We start from the raw sequence: 15,594 nt of genomic DNA on the forward strand, positions 1-15,594 counted from the left end.
CTACATCTACATCCATACTCCGCAAGCCACCTGATGGTGTGTGGCGGAGGGTGCCTTCAGTACCTCTATCGGTTCTCCCTTCTATTCCAGTCTCGTATTGTTCGTGGAGAGAAGGATTGTCGGTATGCTTCTGTGTGGGCTCTAATCTCTCTGATTTTATCCTCATGGTCTCTTCGCGAGATATACGTAGGAGGGAGCAATATACTGCTTGACTCTTTGGTGAAGGTATGTTCTCGAAACTTTGACAAAAGCCCGTACCGAGCTACTGAGCGTCTCTCCTGCAGAGTCTTCCACTGGAGTTTATCTATCATCTCCGTAACGCTTTCGCGTTTACTAAATGATCCTGTAACGAAGCGCGCTGCTCTCCGTTGGATCTTCTCTATGTCTTGTATCAACCCTATCTGGTACGGATCCCACACTGCTGAGCAGTATTCAAGCAGTGGACGAACAAGCGTACTGTAACCTACTTCCTTTGTTTTCGGATTGCATTTCCTTAGGATTCTTCCAATGAATCTCAGTCTGGCATCTGCTTTACCGACAATCAACATTATATGATCATTCCATTTTAAATCACTCCTAATGCGTACTCCCAGATAATTTATGGTATTAACTGCTTCCAGTTGCTGACCTGCTATTTTGTAGCTAAATGATAAAGGATCTATCTTTCTGTGTATTCGCAGCACATTACACTTGTCTACATTGAGATTCAGTTGCCATTTCCTGCACCATGCGTCAATTCGCTGCAGATCCTCCTGCATTTCAGTACAATTTTCCATTGTTACAACCTCTCGATACACCACAGCATCATCTGCAAAAAGCCTCAGTGGACTTCCGATGTCATCCACCAGGTCATTTATGTATATTGTGAATAGCAACGGGCCTATGACACTCCCCTGCGGCACACCTGAAATTACTCTTACTTCGGAAGACTTCTCTCCATTGAGAATAACATGCTGCGTCCTGTTATCTAGGAACTCCTCAATCCAATCACACAATTGGTCTGATAGTCCATATGCTCTTACTTTGTTCATTAAACGACTGTGGGGAACTGTATCGAACGCCTTGCGGAAGTCAAGAAACACGGCATCTACCTGTGAACCCGTGTCTATGGCCCTCTGAGTCTCGTGGACGAATAGCGCGAGCTGGGTTTCACACGACCGTCTTTTTCGAAACCCATGCTGATTCCTACAGAGTAGATTTCTAGTCTCCAGAAAAGTCATTATACTCGAACACAATACGTGGGTATGTATCCCTCTGCTCACGGAGTTCCTCGAGCGTGGAATCACAATCAATGCACAGCTCTATGAAGACGCTTTGAAGAAACAACCACACATCATAATGTCAAAACGCGCAGGAATTCTGTCGGACGGAAACAACCCCACGCTGCCAATCGGACGAATGCCAACGTTTCGGCGATTTGGTTGGGAAACACAGAAACATCCTCTGTACAGTCCGGATCTTTCACGGTGTGATTTTCGCATCTTTGAAGGCCTGAAGAGAGACACGCATGGACGTCGGTTTCGGTCGGACGAGGAAGTGCAAGAGTGGGGGCGGTTATGGATCCGTCAGCGGCCGACCGCGTTCTACGAAACAGGAATTTACCGCCTCGTCTCCCTCTTTTTAATGGCATTCAACATCATACTCCTACAACTTTGGCTTCATTGAAGCACTCAGTATATTTTAACGTCCAAATTCTGTGTTTGCTTTCAAAATTCTCTCGGTGGGGGTGTTTTGTCATGCTCGTCAGCGATATAAGCGCTTCTTACCAGGTCCTCCGTACTTTATTGTAAAATGAGTTATTTTATGACGTTAACTAGCCATTTTGCGTCATTCCGTATTACTCATAGAAAGAGAAATGATTTCTTTGTGCATTATATACAGATGAATGCCAACACCAGCCATAGCTTGGGTATTCCTGTTCAACGTCAGAGTTCAACGCTAAGAACAGTACAATTTCAATTCCAATAATTTCTTTCTCCCCTATAATTCCTTACTGATTTAGTTCTTTGATTCTCTTCCAGTTGTTCGATAGATTAAATAAATTATTTTCAGTAATACGTCTTTGGCTAATATTAACAAATGCTTCCGTCGTGTTTCTTCTCTTTATATCTATCGTGTGAACTTCGGAAAAACTATTCTGGTTATAATCACTGCGCTAAAAGCTACTGAAACGATTAGCCCAATTTAAAACAAAATTTGAGTATGCAAGTAAAAGGATACACTAAATATAAAAATACACTGATCAGTAAACCGTTCAATGCCACTATGGGCTTCTGTTTTCGCATAGCTGTGAAGATGATGCAGTAGAATAAATCATCAATATCTACTTGTCTCCATTCAAGTCCTACACAAGCCTTGTCCTCTGTAAAAGAATCAAAAATAAATTTTAGTCACTTCTGCCACTTTCTTCTAATAGAAAAGAAAATCTTCCCTATGTCCATCGTAAGTTTTTATCCGGAACCTTTCTCGCTTTGTTGCACCAAAGCAATTACAATTCATGGACTCAGCAAGTTCTCATTATATGCAGACTAAAATCGTCAGTTTAATGCTCTGTAAGACAATGTTCTTCTGCAAATGCCTTACTCTAAGAACGACGAAATGTGCAGTTAACTACGATTTTCTATTTCCAACCATTTTCTCAAAACATAAAATAATAATGGCGGTCACTAGGTAAGGTCAACTGCAAAAAGAATCGTTTAAAATTTCCGAAGCCCTACAACCCTCGCATTAAAATCCATCTTTGTGGACGACGAGTTCGTGATATGTCCAAGAGATGCCACCACCTTGGTTCAGCCACCTTAAAGCACAGGCTCTGTGCCGAAGCATCACTTCACAGCACTACGCATTGCGCTTATTTTCAGAACATGCAACACATTAATAGAAAAAGCCTTAACTTGTGAGGAAAATATTTTTAGCATTTCCAACACAAATCTATCATTATGTATTATACGAAGCCCTCCGACACGTATCCGTTTCCGAAACGGAACCTTTCATCTGATACTGGAGACATGTCTCTCTGGCTGAGGCATGCTATTCTTGCGTTTTCCACCAAAACCCCGAACACGCGATTGGTGCACCAGAGAGAGGTAGTATGTAGTTCAGAGCCCACAAAGAACCACTTCCTATGGTTATACGGGTATAGTTCTGGCAACACCGGCCATGACATACTTCTTCTGTGCCGATGCACATATATTCGCCGAACTCTTACGGGACTTCGTGAGAATGTCTTCCAAGAGTAATGAGTCTGTTGGGGTGGGACACTACAAAGTTAGTGTGTGAATATAGCCGGCCGGGGTGGCCGTGCGGTTCTAGCCGCTACAGTCTGGAGCCGAGTGACCGCTACGGTCGCAGGTTCGAATCCTGCCTCGGGCGTGGATGTGTGTGATGTCCTTAGGTTAGTTAGGTTTAATTAGTTCTAAGTTCTAGGCGACTGATGACCTCAGAATATAAGTCGCATAGTGCTCAGAGCCATTTGAACCATTTGTGTGGATATACAAGGTAAGAGTGTGGGTCTCGCGGGAGGCGTGCGCGAGATAGTCCCTGCAGTCACGCTATCCTCTGTTCCCTCGGTGGCTCAGATGAATAGAGCGTCTGCCATGTAGTAGTAGATCCCGGGTTCGAGTCCCGATCGGGGCACACATTTCCACCTGTCCCCGTTGATATATATCAATGCCCGTTAGCAGCAGAAGGTATTAATATAATTCTACCTATGGTGTCTCGATGCTGTACATGAAAATGAGAGAATTCCCATACTCCGAGGAGCGTAGGGTGACGATGCGGGAGACCCACACCGCCGTAATAGACAACTCAGAATGTTGTAGAAACATTGCTTAAATTTCGGAGAGAAAACCTGTATTCTCATACATACTTCATTAACACACAGTGGCATCTTAACGGGCGGCACCTACAGTCGCTGAGCACAAATTTGACTTGCTGAAATGCGTACATAGTAATTCTCAATTGTTGACTGTATAGATCGATAAGGACGCGAGAAATGTTCATCTGGTACTCATTTCAAATAATTTCATCGAAAATCGTCAAGTGCGAGAACACAGGCAAACTATGAATTAGCACTTAGTAAAGAGATACTCATCTTTTTTTCAGCCTGGCTAAACACAAGAGTGACGCTCTCAGTCACAGTACTCGAATTTTCAGAAGATAATCAGTCTCGGCCGTAACAGTGGCTTGCGACGTAAGCTATGTGCAGCGTGTGTGTTCGGCAGGACGGGCGCTTCTGGCAGCTGGCGAAGGCGATGGAGCAGTCGGGGCTGGTGAACCGGCTGCGCGGCTCGCACCAGCCGTGCACCGTGCTCGCGCCCTCCGACGAGGCCTTCCAGAAGATCCCCAAGTCGCGCCTCGACCGCATCCTGCAGGACGACGCCGCCAGGGAGGGTGAGTTCTTCACTGCTTCTCACCTTTGTCGTCACGTTAAACTGTGGCAAAACTACTGCTGTAGTCGTTAAAAAATGCTCGATGCTTCAGTCGAGGAACATTTCTTCAATCAAACATGGAGAACTAGTTTCGTTTGCTGCAAGTACTACGCTGAGTGTAAATTTCGTCGCTGTATCGCAGAGTTTCAAAAGGAGCATTCACACAGCAAACAAAGTTTTCTTAACACTTTAATAATACACACACGCACACACACACACACACACACACACACACACACACACACACACATACACAAGGAACGATAAAAAATTTTCCACCTCATGGCGTTGCTGCAGCCTATATGCCACTTAATGAGACTCGGAGCCGGCCGCTGTGGCCGAGCGGTTCTAAACGCTTCAGTCTGGAACCGCGCTGCTGCTACGGTCGCAGGTTAGAATCCTGCCTCGGGCATGGATGTGTGTGATGTCCTTAGGTTGTTTAGGTTTAAATAGTTCTAAGTCTAGGGGACTGATGACCTCAGATGTATTTGAACCATTTTTGAGACTCTGATGCAGGCATATAAACACCGACATGTAGGCAAGTGATTATCGGATTATCGTAGCATTCGTGTCTTTCCGATGTGTGTGCGATAAATACGGGAACGTGAATTACGGCGACGTTATTATCAAATGCGTCCAAAACGTACTAACGTGCTTTTATTCTTGAATTGGCTGCCGAAAGACAAATACAGGTAGACACCCACCAGAAAATTAAGAAAATACACTCCTGGAAATGGAAAAAAGAACACATTGACACCGGTGTGTCAGACCCACCATACTTGCTCCGGACACTGCGAGAGGGCTGTACAAGCAATGATCACACGCACGGCACAGCGGACACACCAGGAACCGCGGTGTTGGCCGTCGAATGGCGCTAGCTGCGCAGCATTTGTGCACCGCCGCCGTCAGTGTCAGCCAGTTTGCCGTGGCATACGGAGCTCCATCGCAGTCTTTAACACTGGTAGCACGCCGCGACAGCGTGGACGTGAACCGTATGTGCAGTTGACGGACTTTGAGCGAGGGCGTATAGTGGGCATGCGGGAGGCCGGGTGGACGTACCGCCGAATTGCTCAACACGTGGGGCGTGAGGTCTCCACAGTACATCGATGTTGTCGCCAGTGGTCGGCGGAAGGTGCACGTGCCCGTCGACCTGGGACCGGACCGCAGCGACGCACGGATGCACGCCAAGACCGTAGGATCCTATGCAGTGCCGTCGGGGACCGCACCGCCACTTCCCAGCAAATTAGGGACACTGTTGCTCCTGGGGTATCGGCGAGGACCATTCGCAACCGTCTCCATGAAGCTGGGCTACGGTCCCGCACACCGTTAGGCCGTCTTCCGCTCACGCCCCAACATCGTGCAGCCCGCCTCCAGTGGTGTCGCGACAGGCGTGAATGGAGGGACGAATGGAGACGTGTCGTCTTCAGCGATGAGAGTCGCTTCTGCCTTGGTGCCAATGATGGTCGTATGCGTGTTTGGCGCCGTGCAGGTGAGCGCCACAATCAGGACTGCATACGACCGAGGCACACAGGGCCAACACCCGGCATCATGGTGTGGGGAGCGATCTCCTACACTGGCCGTACACCACTGGTGATCGTCGAGGGGACACTGAATAGTGCACGGTACATCCAAACCGTCATCGAACCCATCGTTCTACCATTCCTAGACCGGCAAGGGAACTTGCTGTTCCAACAGGACAATGCACGTCCGCATGTATCCCGTGCCACCCAACGTGCTCTAGAAGGTGTAAGTCAACTACCCTGGCCAGCAAGATCTCCGGATCTGTCCCCCATTGAGCATGTTTGGGACTGGATGAAGCGTCGTCTCACGCGGTCTGCACGTCCAGCACGAACGCTGGTCCAACTGAGGCGCCAGGTGGAAATGGCATGGCAAGCCGTTCCACAGGACTACATCCAGCATCTCTACGATCGTCTCCATGGGAGAATAGCAGCCTGCATTGCTGCGAAAGGTGGATATACACTGTACTAGTGCCGACATTGTGCATGCTCTGTTGCCTGTGTCTATGTGCCTGTGGTTCTGCCAGTGTGATCATGTGATGTATCTGACCCCAGGAATGTGTCAATAAAGTTTCCCCTTCCTGGGACAATGAATTCACGGTGTTCTTATTTCAATTTCCAGGAGTGTATATGAGTCACCATGCCCCTCGTAAACAACCGTAGTGGAATGGTGCCCCAAGTTCCGTGCGACATGGGGTGCTGCTGCTTCATGATAACGTACGTCCCCACATCGCAAGTGTCGTGACACAAAAGTTTCACATCTTAAGTGGGATACACTCGAGCACCCGCCCTGTGGTCTCGATCCCGCCCCACGCCCTTAAAAAGAGCCTTGAAGTTTAATACCACGTGTGCGCATCTTCTGTACATTACTTCTAGTAAAGAAATATTCGTGTCACCCGGCAAAACTGCCTTAGTCCAGCACGTAAGTTGATTTGCTTGTCAGGTATGCAGCATTTTTCTCCATTATTGCAATACCTGTGTTTCATCTAGTGCTAAATAAATCTGTTTTGTTTTGTGAGGGATGTCCAGGGCAGAATAAGAACAACACCCTTATCAGGCTTTTAATGGTTGTAAGTGTTCAGAAGCATTATTTGAGCATCATATTTACTTTCCCTGTCGGAGGACACTCTTTTCTGCCGTCAGATAATGGCTTTGCAGTAGTGAACAGAAGACTGAGACAGTGGACAGACTCTATACACTGAAGGACGTGTATGAACTCATAGTTAGCTCTAGTGATAAAGGAAATTTTACAGTTACTATCATTGAAAGCGAAGATGTTTATGATTACAATAACTAGTGGCCATTTTATCACAAAAAAGGTCAGTTCCATAGACTTCTGTTAAGGGCTAGGGATAAAAAGGTGTACACTGCTCCAACTTTTAAGGAATTATGATTATCTGCTGAACAGAGCGGAATACTTGTGACAAAACCGCTCATAGCTGGAATAATTCAACATTCTTTCACACTCTGTCCAACATATCCACGTAGCCCAGAACTATCAACCAGACATGTTTATCCAAATGATGCGTGTCCACTCAATGAGAACAAAATTAAAGATATTCGCAAAATGCTCAAGTACATTCCCGACAATCGTATCACATCGTACAGTAAGTTGGTGCACTATTCGCTTCAGGAAGATAATAAAGTGGCTTTTGTTGTTTTTCAAAATTTACCTCTAAGGAATTAAGTCGTCTTGCAAATTCATATACACTCCTGGAAATGGAAAAAAGAACACATTGACACCGGTGTGTCAGACCCACCATACTTGCTCCGGACACTGCGAGAGGGCTGTACAAGCAATGATCACACGCACGGCACAGCGGACACACAAGGAACCGCGGTGTTGGCCGTCGAATGGCGCTAGCTGCGCAGCATTTGTGCACCGCCGCCGTCAGTGTCAGCCAGTTTGCCGTGGCATACGGAGCTCCATCGCAGTCTTTAACACTGGTAGCATGCCGCGACAGCGTGGACGTGAACCGTATGTGCAGTTGACGGACTTTGAGCGAGGGCGTATAGTGGGCATGCGGGAGGCCGGGTGGACGTACCGCCGAATTACTCAACACGTGGGGCGTGAGGTCTCCACAGTACATCGATGTTGTCGCCAGTGGTCGGCGGAAGGTGCACGTGCCCGTCGACCTGGAACCGGACCGCAGCGACGCACGGATGCACGCCAAGACCGTAGGATCCTATGCAGTGCCGTAGGGGACCGCACCGCCACTTCCCAGCAAATTAGGGACACTGTTGCTCCTGGGGTATCGGCGAGGACCATTCGCAACCGTCTCCATGAAGCTGGGCTACGGTCCCGCACACCGTTAGGCCGTCTTCCGCTCACGCCCCAACATCGTGCAGCCCGCCTCCAGTGGTGTCGCGACAGGCGTGAATGGAGGGACGAATGGAGACGTGTCGTCTTCAGCGATGAGAGTCGCTTCTGCCTTGGTGCCAATGATGGTCGTATGCGTGTTTGGCGCCGTGCAGGTGAGCGCCACAATCAGGACTGCATACGACCGAGGCACACAGGGCCAACACTCGGCATCATGGTGTGGGGAGCGATCTCCTACACTGGCCGTACACCACTGGTGATCGTCGAGGGGACACTGAATAGTGCACGGTACATCCAAACCGCCATCGAACCCATCGTTCTACCATTCCTAGGCCGGCAAGGGAACTTGCTGTTCCAACAGGACAATGCACGTCCGCATGTATCCCGTGCCACCCAACGTGCTCTAGAAGGTGTAAGTCAACTACCCTGGCCAGCAAGATCTCCGGATCTGTCCCCCACTGAGCATGTTTGGGACTGGATGAAGCGTCGTCTCACGCGGTCTGCACGTCCAGCACGAACGCTGGTCCAACTGAGGCGCCAGGTGGAAATGGCATGGCAAGCCGTTCCACAGGACTACATCCAGCATCTCTACGATCGTCTCCATGGGAGAATAGCAGCCTGCATTGCTGCGAAAGGTGGATATACACTGTACTAGTGCCGACATTGTGCATGCTCTGTTGCCTGTGTCTATGTGCCTGTGGTTCTGTCAGTGTGATCATGTGATGTATCTGACCCCAGGAATGTGTCAATAAAGTTTCCCCTTCCTGGGACAATGAATTCACGGTGTTCTTATTTCAATTTCCAGGAGTGTATATTCATAAACTGACTTTAAACTTTAAAAGAATACAATTCACAGATTTCTATACTATCAAAAATATCTCACCTTTATTAAACTAGAATACCAAGAAGAAGTTATAGGGTAGAAAGTACTAAGTTCTTAGCTGTGCATATTGGTGGAAACTTAAACTGGAAAAACCATATAGGAGACCTACTGAAGCGTTCAGGTAAGGCTACTTTTCTCATTAGAACAACTGTCAACTTTGAGCCTAAAGAAGTCAGTAAGTTAATATATTTTGTACACTTTCATTCCCTGTTGTCTTATTGAATAACATCCTGAGGTGATTCCTCACTTACATTAAAAGTATTCATTGTTCAAGAGAACGTAATTACTCATTAACTGCTCTAACTCTGACACAGAACGCGGTGAAGTATATAGCTATACAACTCTTTGATGATCTACCAACTGGAATAAAACGTCTGACAGACAGACAGAGTGTTTTAACAACTCCTTCTATACCACACATGAATTCCTGAATGGTAATGATTAATCATTTATACAGAAAAATCCGTAACTAGCCAGCGTGTACCCATACAAGTATTATTTTTAAGACACCTGTTCAATTGAAATGCTCCGCATTAAAACGTCTATCGTGAATCTGGTTTGGCTGACACGCATTAACTAACTAAATAACTCATCGACTATAATTCAATGCGAAAAATTAACAAGAATACCACAAGCAACTTATAAATATCGTTATTCACTGTTGTCACGAGTATTGACACACGGGAGGGAAACGTGCCAGTCTCCCGTCTCATTCACTTGACAAGCCTTTCTTTGTGTTGTTTTTTAGATTGGTTAGCATTACGTTGGACGAGTGGCGAACATCAGCTCTGATCTCCATATCGTTATTACTCTCAGACTTGTGAAAATCCACTCAGCTATCAATGATTACATTTGTTGTTAAACTAATCATATAGTTGGTTCCCATCCCATATCTGATACGTTATGTTCGAAATTATTTCTAAGCACGGCACGAATTTCAGATTTTCATTTGTCTTCAGCTCCTTAAGTCTCTTTTAACACAGCATGAACTCTTCAGCTCGACTCGGCACTCGTTAAACTTGTTGCTTTGACGTTTTACTCAAATCAGTTTCTGATAATCACTGTCATTGCCTACATCTGTTCCTGAAGTGATATGTTCTATTCGCCTGGTGTTAAAATAGAAAAACACAAACTGAACTAATTCGAGATAACACTGACTTAGCCGACCCCAGTGGCCGAGCGGTTCTAGGCGCTACAGTTTGGAACCGCGCGACCGCTACGGTCGCAGGTTCGAATCCTGCCTCGGGCATGGATGTGTGTGATGTCCTTAGGTTAGTTAGGTTTAAGTAGTTCTAAGTTCTAGGGGACTGATGACCAAATAAGTTAAGTCCCATAGTGCTCAGAGCCATTTTTTTAACACTGACTTACTCAGATTGTTCACTGGCGAAGCTGTTGTCTGTCGGAAATTATAATCGCTGCTTGAGTTTAAAGACGACGCAACATGGCTCGGACAGTGTTTCCATCAGCTGGATTGAATAGGAGCTTTCTTTAAGAAATATGAATGAACGTAAGTTAATGCCCATAAACAAGAAAATCCGACAGCTTTCGGTTACAGGATTAGTGGTAAAATGAGGAAGCATGCCACATCGTTTAAAAAGCTTCGGGTACTGTTACAAGTCAATATGGAATGGAAAGGATTCAAGAAATTAGTTTTTGAGTTGACGAACAGTAGACTTGGATAATAGTGAGTGGAGCAAGGGTAAAGGCAATGCACCGTGTAAAGAAAACGCATAATAGGCCATAGCATTGAAGAGTAGCTCCCCAATGTTTGGAGCCTTCAATAAAGCGGGAATAACAGTAGAAATCAAAGACATTCACAGACACAATGTTAAGATTGCAACATGTTAGCATATCTGAAGTGTTTCAGAGAGGTGTAAGGAACTTGAATGAGAATCGTTAGACGACAGTAGTCGTTGTTCACGTGAAATCCTGTTGTGTAAGCTGAGACAATCGGTATTGGCAACAGATAGCGTTACAGTTGTACTGTCTCTTTGATATACTTCGCCTGACAATCAGAGAGTAGATCACGCACAGAGGCATGTAGATAGTCATTGTTTTCGTATTCCATATGCGAACGAAACAGCAGTGGGAATGGCTAACAATGCTACGAAGTAGCCTCCGCCTACCACTGTAAGAAAGCTTGTGAATTATACGTGTCGACTTAGTTACATAAGAGAAATATGCACGACCACGAAAAAATCGATGTCACATATGCCGGGCTGTGTGGCAGTGCGGTTCTAGGCGCTACAGTCTGGAACCACGCGACCGCTAAGGTCGCAGGTTCGAATCCTGCCTCGGGCGTGGATGTGTGTGATGTCCTTAGGTTAGTTAGGTTTAAGTAGTTCTAAGTTCTAGGAGACTGATGACCTCAAATGTTAAATCCCATAGTGCTCAGAGCCATTTGAACCATTTTTTTGATGTCACATGTACCATAATTATTAAGCGAAACAGTGCAGAACCTAAATCTCGACGGCCAGACAGGGATTTGAGCCAAATGAAACTAGTGATTGAGAATTATTCAACCTCGTCTGTGAACGAAGACACAATGAAAGAATATTACAATGAAGAGAAGCAGTCATAGAATTAGCATCACATTATAGTTTCGAATTTTCGTTGTGTTATTAGTATTCAACCGACAATGGGATGCTGCCAAACGCTACTATATTAGGAGGATATATGATATTTTTGTCCTAAATATAGAATTTTTGCTATAATATTTGCGGCCTGCAGTGCTAGGCGTAGCTGCAAATATTGGTAAGGCATTATTTTATATTAGTCGTATAGAATGAAAAATCCGTAATAGTTGTTTTATAACTTGAAGCAAAGAGAGTAATATTACAAAGCAAGTAATGTTCTCGTGTTGATATGTCAATGGACCTACCATTATTTGGTAAAGAACTGACGCCTGAGGTCAGGTGGGTTGATGCCCTGTTGTTACAAGTTGCCAGAGCTCATGAACGGTGAAGGTTAACCGGAGCTACGGCGCCCCGCAGTATTACCGTAGGAGTCCATGAGTAACTACAGCGAACGGAGGGCAATCATTTGACGAAACTACAGATACAGAGGTTAGCGAAGCCAACTAACTGGCGAGTAAACCGTAGCTTTTGGCTAGTAGGCTCCCTCCGGTTATGTGCAATGCAGTCATAGGAGGTGCCGAGGAAATACACTCCTGGAAATTGAAATAAGAACACCATGAATTCATTGTCCCAGGAAGGGGAAACTTTATTGACACATTCCTGGGGTCAGATACATCACATGATCACACTGACAGAACCACAGGCACATAGACACAGGCAACAGAGCATGCACAATGTCGGCACTAGTACAGTGTATATCCACCTTTCGCAGCAATGCAGGCTGCTATTCTCCCATGGAGACGATCGTAGAGATGCTGGATGTAGTCCTGTGGAACGGCTTGCCATGCCATTTCCACCTGGCGCCTCAGTTGGACCAGCGTTCGTGCTGGACGTGCAGACCGCGTGAGACGACGCTTCATCCAGTCCCAAACATGCTCAATGGGGGACAGATCCGGAGATCTTGCTGGCCAGGGTAGTTGACTTACACCTTCTAGAGCACGTTGGGTGGCACGGGATACATGCGGACGTGCATTGTCCTGTTGGAACAGCAAGTTCCCTTGCCGGTCTAGGAATGGTAGAACGATGGGTTCGATGACGGTTTGGATGTACCGTGCACTATTCAGTGTCCCCTCGACGATCACCAGTGGTGTACGGCCAGTGTAGGAGATCGCTCCCCACACCATGATGCCGGGTGTTGGCCCTGTGTGCCTCGGTCGTATGCAGTCCTGATTGTGGCGCTCACCTGCACGGCGCCAAACACGGATACGACCATCATTGGCACCAAGGCAGAAGCGACTCTCATCGCTGAAGACGACACGTCTCCATTCGTCCCTCCATTCACGCCTGTCGCGACACCACTGGAGGCGGGCTGCACGATGTTGGGGCGTGAGCGGAAGACGGCCTAACGGTGTGCGGGACCGTAGCCCAGCTTCATGGAGACGGTTGCGAATGGTCCTCGCCGATACCCCAGGAGCAACAGTGTCCCTAATTTGCTGGGAAGTGGCGGTGCGGTCCCCTACGGCACTGCGTAGGATCCTACGGTCTTGGCGTGCATCCGTGCGTCGCTGCGGTCCGGTCCCAGGTCGACGGGCACGTGCACCTTCCGCCGACCACTGGCGACAACATCGATGTACTGTGGAGACCTCAAGCCCCACGTGTTGAGCAATTCGGCGGTACGTCCACCCGGCCTCCCGCATGCCCACTATACGCCCTCGCTCAAAGTCCGTCAACTGCACATACGGTTCACGTCCACGCTGTCGCGGCATGCTACCAGTGTTAAAGACTGCGATGGAGCTCCGTATGCCACGGCAAACTGGCTGACACTGACGGCGGCGGTGCACAAATGCTGCGCAGCTAGCGCCATTCGACGGCCAACACCGCGGTTCCTGGTGTGTCCGCTGTGCCGTGCGTGTGATCATTGCTTGTACAGCCCTCTCGCAGTGTCCGGAGCAAGTATGGTGGATCTGACACACCGGTGTCAATGTGTTCTTTTTTCCATTTCCAGGAGTGTATATGATACCATTATTTGCTGAAACACAGGATATAAAAATTGACACTCTGTGTTATAATATGCTTAATGTGTCATAAGGAGGAATATGTTCGTTGAAGTTTGAAGACAGTGGTGTGCAAAACTTAAGGACGAAAGTAACTTTCGCATGATGTGCCAGTGCCAAGTCACATAGCTCGATGAAACTTCGACTCTACATATAAGGAGCTGTTACAGTATAGTACAGTAGGTAACTGAAAGAAATAAGAAATGATACAAACAAAATGACACTTTTATTCATAGACAATAATTACACCGAAATCACCGAAATTTATGATGGTCCCCTGTACATTTTAAAAGACGGAACGTGGTTCTTAATTGGACGCGTGATCACCATAGACGGCAAGGCATGCTCTGCAATGTGCTCTCATGCTGGCTATAAGGTTCTTAAAGAGCTCCTGTGGTAGTGCGTCCCATTCCTCCACCAGTACGACTGTAAACTGCTGCATGGTCGTTGGTGCAGATGAACGTGCTACAATACGTCTCCCCAACGCATCACACACGTGCTCGATGGGATCTAAGCCGGGAGAACGGGCAGGCAAGTCCATTTGCCGAATATCTTCTCGTTCCAAGACCTTCTCCACGTGCGCAGTTTGATGTAGTCGCGCACCGTCATCCATAAAAACGAAGTCGGGACTGAATGCACCCCTAAAACGACCCACATGGAGAAGGAGTAGAATGTCACAATGACGTTGACCAGTGAGTGTATCGTGTTCAAAGATTTGGAGGTCAGAGCGCCTATGCAAAATTATGCCTCCCTACAATATAACAGTCGGACCACTAAAACGATCATGTTCGACAATGTTCCTGGAAGCATTACGTCTTCCCATCCCTCGTCATATGAGTGTACGTCCAGAATCACTACTCAAACTGCATCTGCTCTCAGCCATGAAGACCATGCGACCCCATTCTCGTTGGACCAGTCCCTATACTCTCGGCACCATCGCAGATGGTGTCGCCGATGTGTGGGTGTCAACGGAACACGACGTTCTGCTAGTTGGGCAAAGAAACGAAAACCATACAGTCGCTGTGATACTGTGGAACTTGTGATTGCACGCCTTGCAGTCCTGTTGCAGGTGACTTCAAGTGCACCCACATCGATGTGGGTACCTTCTTGAGTGTTGCACACTGTAGTACTCATCAGCTGCTATACTCGACCATCATCGACCACGTCGCCTCCTTCAGGCAGCAGTGCCTGTGATTCAAAATGCTCCTCATGCACATGAAACAGTGATAGCATTACCATACTCCTGGACTACTCTCGTCACATTTCCTCCGTCTTCCTGTTTCCCGATGATTCTTCTCCAAATTGAGTTATCCAAATGTTGTCTCCGGGTCGTGCTGTAATGAAGAACACCACCAGAGTGCACCATAACTGCTCGCTAATTGACACACGCTGTCTTTTCCCAATCTTTAAACTACCTCGTGTTACGGGGCCTGTTCCATTTGGCTCTACAGTCACGCTGATCCTACGTCATGTGGTGTCCAACTTCCTATGTACAACTGGGAGACCGCTGGCAACATACTGCTGCACTTTGCCGGCCGCTGTGGCCAAGCGGTTCTAGGCGCTTCAGTCCGGAACCGCGCTACTGCTACGGTAGCAGTTTCGAATCCTACCTCGGGCATGGATGTGTGTGATGTCCTTAGGTTAGTTCGGTTTAAGTAGTTCTAAGTCTAGGGGACTGATGACCTCAGATGTTAAGTCCCATAGTGCTTGGAGCCATTTTTTGAATTACTGCACTTTCATTTGGTTCCATCGAGTAGTTCATATAGTATGTCACTTTACTTATCTCGTCCTTAAGCATTTCAGACCAGTATATA

At 47.1% G+C, this 15,594-nt stretch overlaps 1 protein-coding gene across 1 annotated transcript in view; it reads left to right on the top strand.

The window, feature by feature from the left end:
• The window catches only part of LOC126184540 (transforming growth factor-beta-induced protein ig-h3-like), a 356,879-nt gene that overhangs the window by 274,096 nt on the left and 67,189 nt on the right, over positions 1-15,594 (top strand). The window contains exon 7 of the mRNA XM_049926949.1: positions 4,224-4,392. Coding sequence (XP_049782906.1) covers positions 4,224-4,392 — 169 coding nt within the window. The remainder of the gene's footprint in view (positions 1-4,223; positions 4,393-15,594) is intronic.

The sequence above is a fragment of the Schistocerca cancellata genome, chromosome 4, assembly GCF_023864275.1.
Source record: "Schistocerca cancellata isolate TAMUIC-IGC-003103 chromosome 4, iqSchCanc2.1, whole genome shotgun sequence".
NCBI lineage: Eukaryota > Metazoa > Arthropoda > Insecta > Orthoptera > Acrididae > Schistocerca > Schistocerca cancellata.